The sequence below is a fragment of the Seriola aureovittata genome, chromosome 13 (assembly GCF_021018895.1).
Source record: "Seriola aureovittata isolate HTS-2021-v1 ecotype China chromosome 13, ASM2101889v1, whole genome shotgun sequence".
In the NCBI taxonomy this organism is placed as follows: domain Eukaryota; kingdom Metazoa; phylum Chordata; class Actinopteri; order Carangiformes; family Carangidae; genus Seriola; species Seriola aureovittata.
In genome coordinates, this window is record NC_079376.1 from 14,898,561 (window position 1) to 14,917,314 (window position 18,754).

General features: G+C 43.7%; 2 protein-coding genes across 2 annotated transcripts; one reads left to right on the plus strand and one right to left on the minus strand.

The window, feature by feature from the left end:
- Positions 1-1,397: 1,397 nt before the first annotated feature.
- exoc5 (exocyst complex component 5) lies at positions 1,398-11,202 on the minus strand. Its single transcript, XM_056393265.1, has 18 exons — positions 11,031-11,202; positions 10,581-10,675; positions 8,955-9,102; positions 8,622-8,816; positions 7,113-7,177; positions 6,853-6,881; positions 6,604-6,713; positions 6,398-6,442; positions 6,162-6,302; positions 5,994-6,076; positions 5,688-5,897; positions 5,420-5,567; positions 5,193-5,301; positions 4,158-4,278; positions 3,945-4,031; positions 3,710-3,818; positions 3,320-3,535; positions 1,398-2,636 (listed from the first exon to the last, which is right to left on the minus strand). Exons 1-18 carry the CDS (start codon positions 11,055-11,057, stop codon positions 2,448-2,450), a joined length of 2,127 nt encoding a protein of 708 aa, XP_056249240.1. The 5' UTR covers positions 11,058-11,202; the 3' UTR covers positions 1,398-2,447.
- An 80-nt stretch (positions 11,203-11,282) lies between these two features.
- Positions 11,283-16,373, plus strand: ap5m1 (adaptor related protein complex 5 subunit mu 1). The gene is made up of 8 exons (XM_056393266.1): positions 11,283-11,499; positions 11,642-12,302; positions 12,411-12,638; positions 12,723-12,862; positions 13,880-13,965; positions 14,079-14,191; positions 14,385-14,481; positions 14,573-16,373. The coding sequence occupies exons 1-8, from the start codon at positions 11,432-11,434 to the stop codon at positions 14,653-14,655; spliced, it is 1,476 nt and encodes a 491-aa protein (XP_056249241.1). The 5' UTR covers positions 11,283-11,431; the 3' UTR covers positions 14,656-16,373.
- The last annotated feature ends 2,381 nt before the right edge of the window (positions 16,374-18,754 follow it).

Genomic DNA, 18,754 nt, shown 5'->3' on the forward strand with positions numbered 1-18,754 from the left:
ATGAGGGTGTCCTGTGGTCAAGGGGAGGAGGGGATTCAGTTGCAGTATTTTTAATTTTAACTTGAATATGGAGGCTGGAGTGTTTTTACACAGTGTTTGACTCAGGATGCCTGAGTCAGCACATGATAAGGTCATATTTAAATGTAAAGATCGGGTGATTTACACTCTTCTGTATCTTCAAAACATTTGGGTTGTGGCCTCATTGGTTATAGCTTAAACACATTGACAATGTTAACTGAACATAGTTTAATTCTACATTCGTATTTTCCTGTGCTGCACAGAGCAAAGAGCATCGCATTGCAGACTGATACTGTAGGTATGTTGATAGGGGTCATGTTACAAGGACTAATTCAAGGCTAAACATATTATTATTGTTATATTGATATTAGGAAGGTTTCCTAGTATCTGAATGACTGGGGGAAATGCAGTATACTGCAGGTGCTTATTGAGTGGTGTTGGTTTCCTGGAAGGATGTGAATGAGTAAAACTCCTACTGCGGGAAAAAGCCTCAACAAGAAGCGGACTCAATGGTGGAACATGAACAACTTGTCCGTGGTCAGTTCAACCACAGACAAGTTTCCCTCTCCTGTCCTGACGCCCCTGTGTTTGTATGTGTTGGCGTCTTTATGTGTCTGAATGTGTATGCAAGAGCTGCTCAAACTGACGAGTAAGAGAGGACAGTCTTATCCAGCTCTCCAGTGTTGACAGTATTACTAATCCCCTCCACCTGCTCAAACACCCACCCCAAAAAACACATCCCTCCCCCTCTTCCATGTGCCTGTGCCGGGAGTCCCTGGGGCCAGGCTGCGCCTCTGCCTCCGTCTCCACACCAGTTATCGTCCCTGGCCCGGCTCCTCTCCCCCAACCCCTTCCTGCACCGCGTACATTAATCGCCGCAAAAACAAATAGTTTTCAAATGTTTGGAAAAGACCCACTGTTTGCATCAGGGCCTAACAAAATAATTTTTACAAGCTATCCAGTTGTGATTAGGGCTGAGAGAATTGAATTTATGTGGCATTGATAATATTAATATTAACCTAATTAATTATGTTGTTTGAACTTGCACAGCACTGTGTGTACCTTCTACACAACACTAACCAGCCGGAGCTGGAACTGAGCTCTCAGGCGTCTCTATCTCCCCAGCTCTCCCCCAGTCCATGACTACTGCACACAATTCATCAACTCGTAGATATCTAATCCCCTCTGGCTCCGCTCACTTCCTGAAGTCTAAGAAAGAACTTTACTCTAGTGGCAAGAATTCCCATGAATACTTGATGACTTCTATAGAAAGGAAGACTGTTTCATCTCACTTTGAAAGTGACATTCACGAGAGAACTGGAGGAACTTTTGATTCACAGCTCCACATTTATGAAGGATATTTAGAGGAGGGACAGTAACAAAATGCAACATCTTTTTTTAATGAGTCACTAATTAAGGTAAACAGCAGTACAGTGGGAGCAGCTTTGCGTAGGAGACAGTTTCTGGCATCCTTGACATGATCTGTCTTCTGTCTTAGTGCAGAAGACAGTGACTGTAAACCTCCAAAAAGCCCTGTGTGAAGAAGTCCCCTCTAGTTTGTTTCCCTAATCATCGGAGGTCAACATTTCAATGTCTCCTGACCCAGAAACACTGCAGATCCAGTCAAAAATGCCTTTGGACTGTGTGCACCGCTGGAAGAGCAAGTGTTGATCTGTGCAATTACAGTGACACATACTCAGTGACCCATCACACCAGTCATCTGAGCTTAAGAAGGGACCACCCAAACCTCCAGAGAGGGTCTCAGACCTGTTTCTAGTTCAGATCACAGTTCTCTGTGATGGCCTCTTGACCTTTACTTTGTGGTCAGAGCCCAGAGGTTAGAGAGGTGGTCATGTGTCTCTCTTAGCCAGACAGAGCGCTATCTCATGCTTGGTCAGGCTGTCTCTGTTCTCTACAGTTCATTACAAAGGAAAGCTGTTCCCAAAAGACAGTGCTACTGCTGGCCTGATGTTTGACTTAACAGTGTAACTGTTGACAGTCTCCCTTTACACCAGCTTTAGGGTCTATTCTTGCGCACAAGTGCAGCCACAGAATTTATATATTTGGCACAATCAAAAAAAATTTCCTTTTTCATAAGCACAGAATTCAAGGTTGTCCATTTACTTATAATATGTCAGAAATCATAGCCATGTGGCTTGGTGATGGATTAGTAATTAAAAACAAATTAAATCTTAAGTCAATAGATATTTAAATTTCTTCAGCTTGGAGAAATAAATTGGTAAAATGCACATTTCCCACATTCAAGGAGTAGTAGCCTCTGTCTCCATGATGTATAAAGCAATCCCAGTGAAGTCTGTATGCTGGGGCCAGACCGATGCATTCTCTGAAACAGGGATGGGTATCTTCAAGGTGCATTATCTCATCAAAGCATGGGTTACTGGACGGAGGGCAGTGAAGTGAATCATTCACTAACTGAAGTGTCGGCCCAGTCTGGCTGAACGGTAGTCCACTCTGAGCTGGACGAAGGCGTGCAGAAGGTTCCGGTCCAGATTGGTGAGCTGCTCACCTGAACAGACCTGCTTCAGGTTGTCAGGGGCAACCACCAGGAGGTTACAGAGGGCGTGGAGTGTGTCGAAGAGCTGCAGCACCAGAGGGACCTGGGGGACAGAGTCACAAAAACACAACTGTCAAGTACGAGAGCACACACGTAAGGCTGTCATGGCAATGGCTCTAAATGATGGATCACAGATTTCTTTGTATTGTAACTTTAGTGCACTAAAGGGACATGAGGAGGCATAAGAAACTGTATTTTTTATCTTCGATGCTTGAAAAACAAGGTTTTGCCAACCTTTAGACATTTAGACTTTGAGTGCTGAGAGGATTAGTCGATTAATTGATCAGTGGATCAGCAGAAAATTAAGCAACAAGAATTTTTTTTGGATCTTAATATTTGTGGTTTCCGGGGTCCCCTACATTATAATGTGCAGCTTTTCCATATCATATTAATTATATGATAATAAAATAATTCCCTGCTGGTCTTGTAACAGCTGCTGTCACAAAGTAACTGGACAATAACACTTTAGACTGCGGGAATTTGCAATGCAATTTGTCCTTATTATTTTTTCCATATTTTATAGACTAAACATTTAATGAAAAATTAAAAAAAAAATGAATGATGAAAAAAATCGTTAGTGGGCGTCCTTATTAGCAAAGGCTAATAACATTCACCTGGATTGACCTGAGCAGTTTATTCAATAACAAACACAGGTAGAGTCTTTGCAGGAAGAACCATGTTTTGCCCTGTGTCCAGTGCATCCTGGACCTATGCCCCCCTGCTCACCCTGAAGTCCTTGGCGCATCGTCGGTATTCAGCCACGTCGCAGATGGCCAGCATGCCTCCCATAGAGCTGTAGCTGTACTGCTGTAGGTGCTCATGGATGAGTCGGTGGAAACGCACGCCCAACTCCGTCAGGACTGTGTCCACATTTTTGCCATCCATGGACTTCCGCACGTGCTCCACCTGCCGACTGACGTAGGCGCATACCTTGGAGCAGGCCTGTCGGGCAGAAATACACACGGGGAAACATCACAAGATGCTGACAAAACAACAACACAGTTCTTAGTCTAAGAACAAGATCCACACATGTGCAGTAAGTGATTTGCAAGTTGCATTTGCTGATTTGTTTTGTTTTGCATGCGAACTCGGAGGTGGAGGCCTTGTGTGTCTTACTGTAGTATACTGGATCATGACATTGTTCTCATCCTCAGGCCTGAAGTCAGTCTTCTTCTGCTCTGTTGCCAAGATGTGCTTCATTTGCCCCACCATGCAGTTCAGTGTTCTATGTGTAGAAATACTCTGTTTTAAATGCTATTTGCTGTTTCATTAAGGGTTTTAGTTTTCACTTACAAAAGATAAAACACATCTCACGTGACAGTAGTTTGCCTCCTGTTATAAACATACTGACCTGTCAATTCCTGTGTCCAGTTTCACTTCCATCTGTTCAATCACCTCTTTCTTCTTGTGCAGACACTCTGCCAACTTTGGAGATGAGCTGTGAAACAAATTTAAAAAGGTAAAATCAGAGGACCCCCTTTCATCTAAAAATGACGTCTCTATGAGAGGCAGGAGGTATATAATAACTAAATACTAAATAATATGAGTTGAACCCTTAACTGACCTTATTAGAGGCATTAGCTGGTCATTAAACTGCTTGTCAAACAAGTGGAAGATAGAGTTTGCCTGTTGAACCACATCCAGGAAGTACAGGTTGGCATTCTTGGCATCTGCTGAAGGAATTGCTGTAGATAAAAGAAAGAGAAAAACACATCCAGACAATAAACCAGAGGGCAGGTAAAAGAACAACTGAACAAAAACCTGCTATTGCCTGCTCTCTATGGGTCGACATTACAGAAATACAATGCATCAAACAGAGATCCTCGTTCCCAGTAATGCTCTGCTTCAGCATCAGACAGTGAGGAGAAAGTAATCAAACCATGGCGACATCAGTGATGCATTCCTTCAATGCAAAATGTACCTTATGAATCGACCACTGGATGATACCAAATACGTGTTTAGTTCCACTGCAGCTGCCTGAAAATGATAAGCTGTCTCCACATTATACAGCCACATACAGAATGTAAAGAAATGCCAGACACACAACCTGCTTCACAGTGAGGTAACTTGGATGTTTACCTTTTTGTATCTTTTTTACAATTGGTAACTACCACAAAATCTGTTGGTTACAGCAGTGAATGGTGTCCATAGCAACAAGCTTCATCTAGTCCCTGACAAAGTGAAAGGCTATAGACAGTAGGCACATGTAACTAACTGCAATAAGTGATGCGACAGCAGGCGTTTGCCTTCAGGTGTCAAAGACAAAACAACGGGGGTGGAGTCACTGATTTGGATGTAGCCTGAAGGGAAACAGGCTTGAAGGTTTCAACTCATATGCTGCATTGTCAAGTTGATGTTTCAAAGGCCATCTTCTTTTGTGTATTGTGTATTCTGTTCTGTTCTTTGTCAGCTGGTTGACTGAGAATCTGCTGTTATGAGCTGACAGGGTCTACCTGAAGGCATAGTTAGTTTTAGCTGTCTCATGTTTAGGGTGGTGGGGAGAGTAGGCTGGTCTCTAGGTTCTGCAAAGCACACACGGCACAGCAACATGTAAACAGCATGTCGACATTATGGTTGAAATGAGCTCGGTTGGATGTACCTGACAGGCCGATCTCCAGGGCGTAGTCAATGTGGTCCACACACAGATGTTCAACCAGCAGCAGGAAAATTGAGAAGGCATTCTTGGGCAGGTCAGAGGGGTCTGAAAGCTGTGTCACCCCAACCAGAAGTAAAGATGATACATAACTTTTTCAAAACTGCTTTTCTCAAAAATTCTTCATTAGTACACACCTCTCCTCCAAGCTAAACACAGCAGAGTAGCCTCACCCTGTGGCATCTCTCAAAGGCATGGCGTGTCTCCTGCAGCAGGTTAACAACCAGCTCCGGGGACAGAAAGGTCTCCCCATGGGTGTCAATGCTAGGGCCCAGGGTAAGGTTGGTGCGCTGTCTGATACGCTCCTTCAGCTCTTGAATACTGTAGTAGGATGTAGATTGAGATTATTTTTGTGCATTACATCTTATCATCGTGTAAAAGAGATTTTTAAAGTATCTAAATAATAATCTGTCATTTTGTGAAAACAAACCAAGAACTAACCTGCCAGTGCCAACTGGGCGTTTCTGGTGGTTCTTGGAGTCATAGTATCTCTGCAGAATCATGGCACCTCGAGTGCGAAGGTATTCCCTCTCCATGTCAATGTAACTTTCCAGGTAGGAGGAGAAAATGCTCTTTATCAGCTTGGACAGGAAGGTGTGCTTGTCTGAGCCAAGGTTGAACTCTGTTAGCTTCGTGGCCAATGCTGTGGTCCTGGACAATGTGTAAAGAAAAGTGTGTCAAAATAAAAGCAGAAAGGTCCCGTGAAGACAGGAAGTGAAAAAAAAAAAAAGTAAACAAGTTAATTACTTGGTGTAAAGGTCATAGAGGTTTTTGAGGTACTGTTCCACATCAGAGTGTCGAGTCCCATCCAGTTTTTCCTTAACATGGGCCTGCGGACACAAAGCCAGTCAAATATAACATGACAGATGAGGCACGTCTACATAACACTCAGCAAATGAGAAGCAGTAGAAATACCTGTAATTTGTTCTCAAAGATGTTCTGGATGAGTTTGGCCATGACAGTCTCTGGGCTGCTGAAGACCTCGCCCACCTGCTTGTTGACCCTCTGGCAGAGGATTGCAGTGTCCTCAAACACATCATTCCTCAAGTAGGCCCCCTAGGGAGAGAAGAAAGGGTTAACCAAGAGACTGTGGATATTTCCGGCCCTCAAAAAGTGGAATATGATGTACAAGAGAAACTTTTTACACTCACTTCCTGACACTGCTTGATATAGACGTCCACACAATGTGCATAGCCCTAGTACAAAAAAAGACACAGGAGTTACTTTTAACTCAAGTGGCGTTAGTTCAGAACAACATGTATAATCAAGTGGCCATGTCAATTATCACTCTCAAGACTGTAAATCATGTCAAATATATACAAAAATCAAATGTAGACAACAAGTCCTTCCAAGTCACCTTGAAATGTAATAGAACTGCTGCAACCTCCCGCATACGTCCAATCTCACCCCTGCGCTGGGCAGCGGTGAACTCCTGGATTAACTGCCGCTCCAGGTCATGGTACTTACCTGGATAGAAACGCAAAAAAAAACAACACAAAGAAAAACAAAAATAATATTATCATTTGTAGCCAACTTTTATTGTATTTTTCAATAGGGACTTTGCAGTGCAGATAACGGTGCATAATGAGTTTTGTTACAAACTTACTAGCGATTTTTGCCTTGACATCTGCAAATCTGTCAGAGAAAAACACAATAAATTGGACAATTACAAATAACATCTCACTATTAATGTTAAATGTTAACGTGCATTTTATTTCTAGAAACATACTGATACTGAATTTAAATGCTTAAATACTTTCTGCGATGGGCTTACACTGTGAGGAATAGTCGACACCTCTAATACACCACATTCCCCTTGTTAGACAGTGCTCTTGTCTAAAGCTGCCTCCAGGATGCCTGACTCACCTGTCGAATGGCAGCTCCTGGGCAATGAGATGCAGCTTCTGAATGATATCAGCAGCCTCCTTAATCTGAAGGGGAAAGGGACAGTGTGTGAGAGTGTGTGTGTCAGGGAGAGAGAGAGAGCGAGAGAGAGCGAGAGAGAGAAAAAGAGAGAGAGAGATGTCAGGTGAGGAGAAAAGAGAGAGAGCACGACAGGACCATGAGAGGTGGACATCCAGACAGAAAGCGGGCAGGCCGCCGGCAGTGTCTCCACTTGGGGGATCATCATCTTAGAGCAGCCCTCCTCCACCTCCCCGTGTTGAACAGGGAGCTGATAACAGACAGGCTGCGCTCACCTGGGCATCGGCAGCAGCAACAGCAGCAGTCCTGACTTAGCAGCACATCCAACTCTTTATTGGCATGCCTTTTCTGAATGGGCTGTAATCCCACAGGAGTCTAAATCGCCTTCAATAATCTGTCCGGCCAGGGATATCTGTCTAAAAAAAGGGGACCCTGTCGAGAACCCCCCTCCCCCCCGCCCCTCCTGACATACACGCTGGCTGAAAAAGCCCCAGACCTACGAAAGGCCCGCCGTCCGCAACTCCTCTGTTCCCGCAGATGCCTGCCTCAGCTAACATCATTACTCTGCTCCCGTGAGGAGGATCCAGCCTTTCTGCTCGGCGAAGGTTTTCTAAGTATCTGTCCCCCAGCTAAGATTAGCTAAATCCCATGTAAGTAATGTAGCCGTCTCCCTGCAGTCAGGGTTTAGCAGCACTTGTCTCCACGCTGGCGGCCCAGCCCTCCCTTTCAGAAGGATTAGCAAAGCCACCCCCCTTCAGCTATTCACTTGCAGCTTTCCTCTTTCCCCCTCGTCTGGAGGTATGCTCAGGAAAAGGAATCTGGCCAGATATTTCTGCATGCCTCTCCAGAAAACTAGCTCCATCTCCAGCTCTCGTCTCTGGGATTGACCCCGAGACTCACTGCTCTGCATCCACTAATGATGTTCCTACTAACAGGAATTAATCTAAAGCATCCCAATCTCTCGTTGTCACTTACAAAACTGCAAAATCCAACTTTCAGGGGTCACTTGTCTAACATCAACATGGCCTCTGTGTAGGCAGGAACTATGTCAAAGTGTGCACCTCATCTCCCAGCATCCATGTTATTGCCGCCCTTACATGTACCATCATGCCACAAGCTCTTTGCTGCTGTAATGCGACACAAAGCTGAGGACCAACTAAATTCTTGCTCCCAGACAACCTACTGTAAATGCAATTAGGGTTGACATGAGCATGTTGACATCCATGCGAGTCAATCAGCCAGCTATTGTCAGACAGCAAATGACAGTTTATTAATCCAAATTAGCCGAGGGATCCAACTAAAGGGATAAACTTGACAAATTAATATGGATGGTTTACCTCCTAATCCTGTTCATTCTCACCTCCAGCAGTATCACAGCAGGGCTCCTCGTCAATGGTCACAGACGCACACCTCCACTGAAGTGAATGGAAGGAACGTGTGCAGCATACTCACCTTGTCTGGGTTGTTGAAGACGTCACTGCGTAGGTCTCCGTCCAAGAACTCGTTGAAGTAGGTCATCAGACGCTGAGCCTCCACAGCCCTCTGCCGGGGTGTGTTCACCCCTTCCAGCTGGTCGCCAAGGTGACAAACCTTGGTGGCCACATAGCTTATATGCTCGTCTAGTTCTTGGAAATGCTGAAAGGCCACCTGAATTGATACAGAACAGTGGAGATATGGAGTAAAGATTAAGAAATTCTGATGCAATTAATGATAAATATATTTTAAAGCTCAAAGACATTCAGGTAGGTGTTGATGTTATCGGTTATATTTTACCACACAACACACCTGGTTGCTTCTCTGCAAGTCTTGCACTTTGTGGGCAAATTCCTTTGCCTCACGATGACACTGATGCTCAAGCTTTTCCACCCGCCGCTGGATCCTCTCATCCAGTTGCTTCAGCTCTTCTATGTGGTTCTCAAACTCCTCCAGCAGCCTAACACAAAGGAGAGAAAGTATGTAGATCCAGTAAAAAAATCATCAAACATCAGGTAAAACACACAAATATTGCTCTTACTCTTGAGGAGTAACTGCAGAACACAAGGTTAAATCTGTCCCACTGACCTCACAGTTATAGTTAATAGATACAGAATAGCACCGGATGCTTAATTCCTGGGTGCCCAGACTTAAGAAGCTCTGGGAACTAGCAGCTTCGTCAGCTGCATTTTAAGTGTCATCAGGACTGCAGAGCAAATGTTCTAAGTCAGCACCACATTTCACAGAGTAGGAAACATCCCAAAATGATGAGTGTATAATCTCTTGACTAATTCCCTCAGCACTGGCTACAGCTTAAAGACATCTCCCATCCCTTCCCAATAGACACTCATTCCCTGGTTGGTGACTCACAGTATGGTGGCCTCCACAGATATGTTGTCTCTGACTCCTCGCTAAGAGCTTCCGAGGAGGTGGTGGCAACAGTTTTGTGAAGGAAGTAGATAAGGCAGGATGGATCTACAGTACAGTTAAACTGTTATGGCATTTTTGCTTACGAGATGTAACTTGGTCCCCAAGTGTAAACACAACAACAAGCAGTGAAAATACTATGAAAAAAAAATTATTTCTCAAACCCAACCATCAAAAACTAAATGAGCATGGAGGAGACCAAGATGAGCTTTCGTAAGTGTAAAAGGACTAACACCGTTACATTTAGAGTATTTATCAAGTTGATAGTGGCAGCAGTAAATGAAGAAATCATCATTTATATTAAAAGATTTTCAATTTAATTTCAATTTAATTGTTTTCCAGTGAACTTTCTGAAACCAAATTCAAAAATGGGCATCTTTGCGCTTGATCCCTTCAGAAGTTATCAACAAGTACGATATTGGAATAACGTGCACAGTGATAGGCATTTTCTGGTTAATTAACATTACATGACCTGATCTCAGCATCTAATCAACCTAGGTGAAAATATGAAAAGCTGGGGCATGAATTACATTGTGGAACAGGCCAGAAGGACAGTATGAAGTCATACCAAGATGTTGCATTGTTATGGAGATGATTCCACTAGTAGTGGACAGGAGTAGAAAAGCCGTGTTGCATATTAAGAAGTTATAATACTATAAATTCATGAACAAAGCATCTTTCTGAGAACTGAGTTTGTTACTCCTATAAGTGTTCCAGCTAAATTTACATGCAAGAAAATAAAGTTCAATGGCTCTGAGAGCAGTTTACACAGAAAAGTATCTGTCTGTTGTTCATTTTCAAAACAATGCTCTTGACTTGTTAACACCAATGTTTTGTTTTTAAACTAATAGAGCGCAGAAATGTATTTAGTGGGCAGGTACCACATTTGCAGTGATACTGTCACAATACAAGGTTAAAACCTGGGGTATGGGATTCCACTGAGCTACTGCCTCAGATTCATGAGCAATTTAAATATGTGCTGCAAATGTTATTAAAAAGCTCCTACAGTACCTTTTGGGGTCAAATGCCTCAGCTCCTCCTTTGGAGCCTCCTCCAGGAGTCCTCCATGCCAACCTTTCAATATACTCATCTGCGTCAAAAGGCTCCTGGGGGAGAGAAAGTGTGTGCTGCTGGTTAAATACGATCAGCCAAACACTCAAGTTATTAAAATTATTATTATTGGTAAAAGCACACAACCGGTAAGACGTTAACGGGACAATGCAAACTAACAGCCAATAACATTGTCATTTCCTCGATTTATAGGACTCTAAATATACAGTAATCGACCTGCTTTCTGTGTAGTCTTTTACAACATGACGCCAACATGTTCCCACCTGTGAGTAATTATTAATCCTTAGTTACACACTGAGAGGATGAATAAAGACGGTACCGTTAAGCTACCGTTACCGATAGTTAGCAACCTAGCTAACCTGACAGCTAACACAGCTCCGGTCATTTTACCTCGAACAGCTGAGCAGTTGTCGCCATGTTCAAGATTCAGCTGGCGGCGTAGTGAAATGCAATTCAGGAGAAGGAGCTCAGTGTCGGCAACACCGCCGACTTCCACATCGATTTGCTGATTTGGTACAGTTTTGCCCTTTGTTGACAGCTAGCTGGTTAGCAGTCCAGCTTCCTGTATGGGAGAGTAGGGTGGGGCTAGCTGCGTGCAAGTGCGCAAGCGCGTATGTCGGCTGATTGGTGGTTGTTGTCACATGAAACAACAGCAGGAAGTTGGTCGCTGCGTTAGTATAATTCACACAGCCAGGATTATTTGAATTCAGCAATTGTATGACAAAATGTGATTATTGACATGTGTAAATCAGAATCTTCCATTATTTGAGGACTTCAGTGCAGCAGGACAAATGAGCGTGCGTGCTTTGTGGATTATTTCTCACGAGAAGGGAGAAAATGTGTCGATACGCTTTTCAAGGTTTGATAATTGATCTCATTGATACACTTCCCGTTAACTTTAATACAGAGGAATAGAGCAGCGGTATGGAGTCATAAAACCTCTGCCGTCACACTGCTGGCGGGCTGCTGTGTGTTATAATGTCTTGTGTCTCACCCAACAGGAGGTTCTCCACCGTGGAGCACCGTGCGAAGCGCCTGGCAGGTTCCTCATATGTAGCAGTCCCAGAGGAAAGCACTGTACTGCAGCTCCTGCTCACTGAGCTGGGCCTTTCACACTCGGACAAGTCTTACGTGGCTCTCAGAGATGATTGCCTTCACCGCCAGCGGTCACCAGCCCTGGAGCTGCGTGTGGATGGTCCTGGAAAGGGGACACTTTGGCCGGTGTTGGCCATCTCACAAGGGCCTCTTATCCTGGCTTGCCTGTCTTTAGTGGATGTCCCTCCTGAGCCACGGCCACCCCTTGCCAACCTGCTGTCTGTCTCACAGGGCCTCACGTTCCTGGAAGGCCTGCAGACTTTTCTCCTCGGCTCGGGGAGTAAGCCTGATGGTGAGGGGCTGGTTTCTCGCCTGGCAATGCTGCCCTCTGTGCTCCTGCAGGTTTGTCCACTTGGCACACCCCTGGATGTGCCAGTACTGGGGGCACCTGCTACGCCCACAATGCCCACACCTGCTGGGAACCAGAAGCAGCCGGCCTGGAAGACTGGGCTCCACCGCGGTCGGGCTGTTGTGAATGTAGCACTGATAGAAACAGTACGCTCCATGCAGTATGGCAACCACAGCAGACAGGACCTCTGGGATGTTTTCGGCACGGTGACGTGCAAAGTAAGTTCACAGTGGAAAGGAAAGCAAATAATGTTATACAGTAAATCTTTGGCTGTTTACTAACTTTTCCTTTATTCAACATATTTTTTTCCCCTCGTCTTTCAAAAGTGTGAAGTGGAGGGAGTACTCCCAAATGTGACAGTGACCCTCACACTGCCACCAAATGGTTCTCCGCTGCAGGACATCCTGGTGCATCCCTGTGTCACCTCGCTGGATTCTAGTATCCTGACTGCCAGCAGCGTAGATAACTATGATGGCTCAGCTTTCTCTGGGCCATATAAGTTCCCCTTCTCTCCTCCTCTGGAGCCTTTCAGACTGTGCAGTTACACATCTCAGGTAGAGGACATACAACTCCTACTTACATACTTCTAATTCCACACATTAGTATTGCTATGTTAACTTTTCCAATTTGATCGACAGGTTCCTGTTCCCCCTATCCTTGGATCCTATCAACTGAAGGAAGAAGAGAACCAGCTGCGTGTGTTGGTAACCCTCAAACTTCACGAAAGTGTGAAGAATAGCTTTGAGTACTGTGAAGCACACCTGCCCTTCTTTAACAGGTAAACAGCAAAAGATGAGAGAATTATTTTGATGGGAGAACTCATAAGTTTGTGTTTCCTGTTAGAGCAAAGAGGTTTGGTGCGTCATTATCCGTGTCATCTTTGAGTTAGCTTGTGATCTTACCAGCTAATTAAAGGTAGAGGTCTCTTCGATCAAAACACTTTTAACATCAACTTTATGTTATGGCAAACTAAATACAGACACTTCTTTAGGATGCCATTCTGGTTTAAGAGCCTCAAAATCAAAACGTACAGATATGGAATATGGATAATTAATGAATGTAATTTTCAAGTAGGTTGAACAATCTTTTTAAGTACTGATGTCCACATTCCCTAGTTATTCCAGAAAAACAATCTGAAATCACTTCCAGCTTGTTATAAAAAAAGACTATGAATGATATAATTCTTTATTTTACAGTAACATAAGAAACGTCAGGGATTATCTTTTTTTTTTTAAATCTTTTGCTGAGAATTTTTGCCTTAATTTAATATTAAACAGAACCTTCCTGCATCTTCATTTAAGCTGCACAGTTTTCTCTGCAAAACACCTGTCCTGGTCTCATGACAGTGCACTAAGTAACTCACCTTAGATAAATAAAGTGTTTCTCCAACACCTAGATCTCAAACAACCATGTGATAAAATACTCTCGCTCTTTACACAGAAACAACCCTTTTAGCATTTATCATATCAGCAGACGATTCTACTTTCAGGTTCTCACATTAAATGCACTTTAAGAACATTTGTCCCTGTGGGCTTTTCTTACAGGCTGAAACTCTCTAATTTTAAAAATGGTCCAATCAAGATAAACTTCTTCTTCTGTGTCAAATCTGCTTTCATTACTTGCCTCTGAGTTAATATCTCTATTTAAAACCCAGATGAATGAGGTTGAACCTATGAAATTTGATAATTGTTATAATAATAGTTTTTGGAACTGAAAAGTACAGCAAAGTAAGTTCAGCATGGTTTGTAATAATTGTGATTAATGACCGCATGTGGGCTGTGTGTGCCTTGCGTAGGGATCAGATGGGGGTTGTGGATATGAAGGTGAGCTCCGGACAACTGGATGTTTCAAAGGAGAAGAACCTGCTTGTCTGGACCCTGGGTAGGCACTGCGCACCAGAGCATGAGTGTAATAAAAAAAAACACTCACAGTCTAACTTCAGCTGTATATTTGAAAAAGAAACTAACATGTAGATTTCTCTCACTCATATGCAGGACAAAAGTTCCCTAAATCTCGTGAGGTCACGATGGAGGGCAGGATCACCTTCTCTGGACCAGCGCCAGGACCTACTGACCCCCTATGCACAGAACTTACAGCTTACCTCAAAGTAAGTTAATATGTGTAGTGATAATCTATATCTCTGGTCTTAATGTATTGACCATCTTAATTGTAGGACTCATGACACATGATCAGACTCGTTCATTTACAGCTACAGCATGTCGCAACAACTTTTCAACAGCTACGGGATCTATTATCATTAGGTTGTTAAGTGATTAACACATCCACCGTTATCCTCACAGCTGTATTTCAAGGTGCCTGACATGACGCTGTCTGGATGCTGTGTGGACCAGCATTCAGTGCAAGTTTATTCCTCTGCCAAACCACGGATTGTAACATGTAAGCTCACAATGTTTTATATCAAAATGTTTTTTGCCGTGTACACGTTCCCTGAAAGTAAAAAAAAAAGCTCTGTCTGTCTTATTCTCAGCCCGAGAACTTCAATCCAAAGAGTACTTCATATGGAATTCAACAGGTACCGCGCCGGTGTCCTCTGGGCAGGTGATGCTGTAGCATGGATCCATAAAAAGTCGCTCGGTGGAAAGGTGCACTGGTCACTACATAGTAACCGGACTGAGGACCCTGTCGAGTACATTCGGTGATCCAGACTGGATATGTGACCCCACTAAATTCATTTGTTACTGTCTAGTTGTTGCTGGAGTGTCACAAATGATAGAAAACTGAAAGACCAGTTAAAATGGATTATATATATTTTACATGTTATCTAATATTCACATGTAAAAATAATTTTGCCTTCACTCAGGACAGATCACAATGTGCAAACTTTGACTGGCAGAAGTATTGATTTTTTGGTGGATAGCTACTTAAAAAAAAATACCTGCCCCTGTAGTCCAACTTCTTTCATCCCCCAACCTTCCCCCTCCCTCAAATTTATCCCACTGCAGACACAAGGGCCACCCCTCGCTCTGACAGTCCCACTTCAGTGACTCTCCATCAGCCGGATAATTAGCAGCTGGGACCTTGTCATCAGCTGTTGTGGGCCTGGAGGAGCGGGGCGGCTGGGCTGTGAAAGGCCAGGCTGCTCTGGCCAGTGTTTTGGCTACAAAAGGCTCCTCTTTTAGAGCTGGCAGGAGTCCTTACCCCGACCAATCACTCACCCCCACCTCTTTTGACCCCATCCCCGCCCTGTCAACTAGTGGTTGGTTCAAACACACAGCCTCTCCAACCAGACTGTGACTGAGCGCTGACCCTCTGGACCTCTGAGACTTTGAAAGCAGCCGGTCCCATTCAGACCTGCCTAATTGGCGAAAAAGTCACAAGGACGGTAATGGTTGGGTCGCCTCTTAAGGTTGCAGAGGTGCTTTAACTCAATTAATGTAAAACTTGAAGTGTTTGATTTTGATCTTTATTGCTATCACACAATTGTCAGGGTCGACCTCCCTTTATCTTTAATTAGTTATATAGAAGGTATTTAAAGAGATGCATTGAGGTTCAGACACTTTTTCACAGTTTACCATTATGTTACCTGAACTATGATGAGTTACTCACTAACTCTGTTACATTTCTGCCACGTGAGCTCCACCTCGGTGTATTAAGTTGAATGAATAACCAGCCGATGAAGGGTTAAATCAGAGAAGATTGTGCCCCACTATGTTGCAGCAGCCAGACTCCTCTGAGTGCCCTCATTGTCTGCTGTTGGCCTCTTGTGCCCCTTGCTGGTCCAAATGCTACATTCTCACGTGGATTTCCACTCAGAAGGCTGACCATGACCAATCCTCTGTCAATTGGAACCAATTGCTCACACGGCATCCTTCACCTTCTTTTTATGTAGCAGTACAGAGTGGCAGACACCAAGACCTCTCGGCTCTCCCCCTCCACGATGATTTGGCTTTAAGGCCCAGTGTGTGTGGCTAGCGAACTGGAAAAGGAGAAGTTTTTTTTTTTTTTTTTTTGAAGACTTTGGCCACTCCAAATCTCTTCAGTATCCCAATATGTGGTCAGTCTGGCTCCTCAAGTCTGCAGTCACCGGCCTCTCACTGGCAGACTTTGCTTTGTTGATTGAATGGCTTGCTAAGTAGATGGACTCGTTTTAATGTGTTGCTCTGCTCCAGTGCCTTCAGCCCATACCTTCGGGCCTTTAATTCTGTTGTGCTTCTCAGATTCATTCATTTTTTCCATCATGGTTTACTCTTGTATACATGCATACAGTAAAAGAATTAACACTTAACACAAACATCACATGGGCCAAAATAAATTTTGTGAAAGTAAAACAGCAGTGTGGATCGTCATAAATCATGTTAATGCATCATGAGGTGGCATAGCTGTAAGTGCTCAAAATGATCTTTGATACCGACAGATTTTCCATAACAAAACATTTACTACACCATTATAAAAAACCACAGCTGTCGTCCATTGAACTATGGGAGCTGACTTCACTGTGTCTCTCAGCCCGATAATGACACCCAGTGGTAGAGTACAATATAGCTCATGTTAGACAGCTCAGATCTCTTTAAAACAGTCCACTGCACATTTCTTCTATTGAAATAGTTCCACTGAACCACTGCCAGATAATCTTTGCTGATTTAATTCCTGTCCAGCCCTCTGCTGTGTGATGTGATCCTCGCAGTGTTCATCTAACACACCGTGCCTGAGGACCAGGCTTTTTGTAGGCCGCTGTGGCCCCAGGTGTTTGGTACGAGTCCAGTTCCTCTCAGCCTCTCTACACCCTCTAAGAGCCAGCCTCGGGGAGAACACTTGAAGAATGATTGGTGCAATTAGCAGTTTCCCGTTCTCGGTCTAATTATTCTTCAAGAGCCACAGATCTTCTCATATAATGGGATATCTTTGGATGCTGGAGGATTCTTTTGTGCTCATTTCTATACCAAATGTCCAATAATAGAGCAGAAGCCTCAAAGCTCACTGATTTCAATTCCTTTCAACTCTTTGCACTGAATATAAAGTTTATTTTTGGATGTTTGCTGACAGTATTGTAGGAAGGCTAAATGTGCATCAGATTCTCTGTCACAACAGCAAGTTTTCTCACTTTAGTGTATCACTGTCACCTGTAGAGGGCACCATAAACTCAGTCATGCAGGGAATATGTCCTGAACATCATGCAAGTTGATTTGATGGCATTACCAACTATACGACGCACTGACCATAAGTCATTAATTCATATTGCCTGACCTGATGTTTTAACTCTGTTCTGATCAAGATAACTAAATGCAAAAAGTGCTCTTACTCCATCTCATGGTCCCAGATCCCTCTTGTATCTCTCATCCTCCCTGTCTGACAGCCTCTGCCAGGCTCAGGCCACATCCAACTGTCTCTCTGTGTTTTACCCCTGTCCTCTATTCTCTCTATTCCCCTTTCAGCTGTCCTTGATACATTTCTGTCCATAAACCGTCCCCTTTGTCCAGTTTGTTGAACAGTTCTTTCCTCATGTCTGTTTTTGAGACCTTGAGCTCCATCACTCTGGATCCCATCTGCTGCTTTGCACAGGAGCAGTTTTTTGGGCCGGCAGAAGGAAGAGATCGGAGGAAGAGGTGTTTGCTCCAGAAGGCAGGTGGGGTCCAGACTTTCTCCTGTGGTCTCATCCCAGAAGATGTCCCTCTCTGTGGGCCTCCTCACAAGTTTCAGCCTCTGAATCCCCTCTGTATTTGGATCTCCGAATAAAGGTCCAAATGAAAGAAGCAGACGATCAATAGATCACATTCAGTTAGACTTCAGTTAGACTTTGTCCCAGTTGGTAAAATGATCATTTATGTTCCTACCATTGACTGTGTAGACAACCTTATGTCTTCCATGCTCTCTGGCTTGTCGAAGGTGAGCTCGACGACGCTGATAATCCTGTCGAGTTAGAGCTGTCTGGGCCTCCAGAAATCTTCCCTAGAAAGGCCAGAGTCATAAGAAACCAGAGGTAAGTAGTAACTAAGTAAGTGACTAAATACATTTACTCCAGTAGTGTACTTTAAGTACAATTTTGAGGTATTGTTTCCATTTTATGCTTCTTTATACTTCTATTCTTTACTTACACTTCTATTGCTTTTACTTGTAATACTTTAAGTGCATTCAGGTGATAATACTTATGTACTTTTACTTGTGTAGGATTTTGAACACAGGCCAAAAAGAGTATTTTTATAGGCCTACTGTTGCGTTGGTACTTTAACTTAAAGGGTCTGAATACTTATTCCACCACAGCAAGAAGCACACATTCACACATTCAGGAAAGCGTTTTATCTGTAGATTAAAATGCATACTACTTAAACATAAACATAGTAAACATTGTGTCCTATAGACAGAAGTGGATTTAAAGTGAACCCTTATATAAAAGTATCATATGACTGTCAAGACTAAACTTTTCTTTGTGTCTGCGAGTGTGTATCTAATAGAGGGGTCTTTTCTGTTCCCTGTACCCTGAAAATAGATCCCATTGAGGGCAAGTCATGGCTGTAGACCACCCTACTTTCCACTCCACCGGCACTTTAATCAGATCCACTGGGACAGGAGGGGCCCACACTCACAGCTGCCTCCCTCATTCTTTCCACCCATCTTCTCTCTCCCTCTCTCTCTCTCTCTTTCTTTCTCTCTCTCTCTCCCTCTCTCTCTCGCTCTCTCTCTTTCTCTTTGTCTCTGAAGCACCACTGCACAC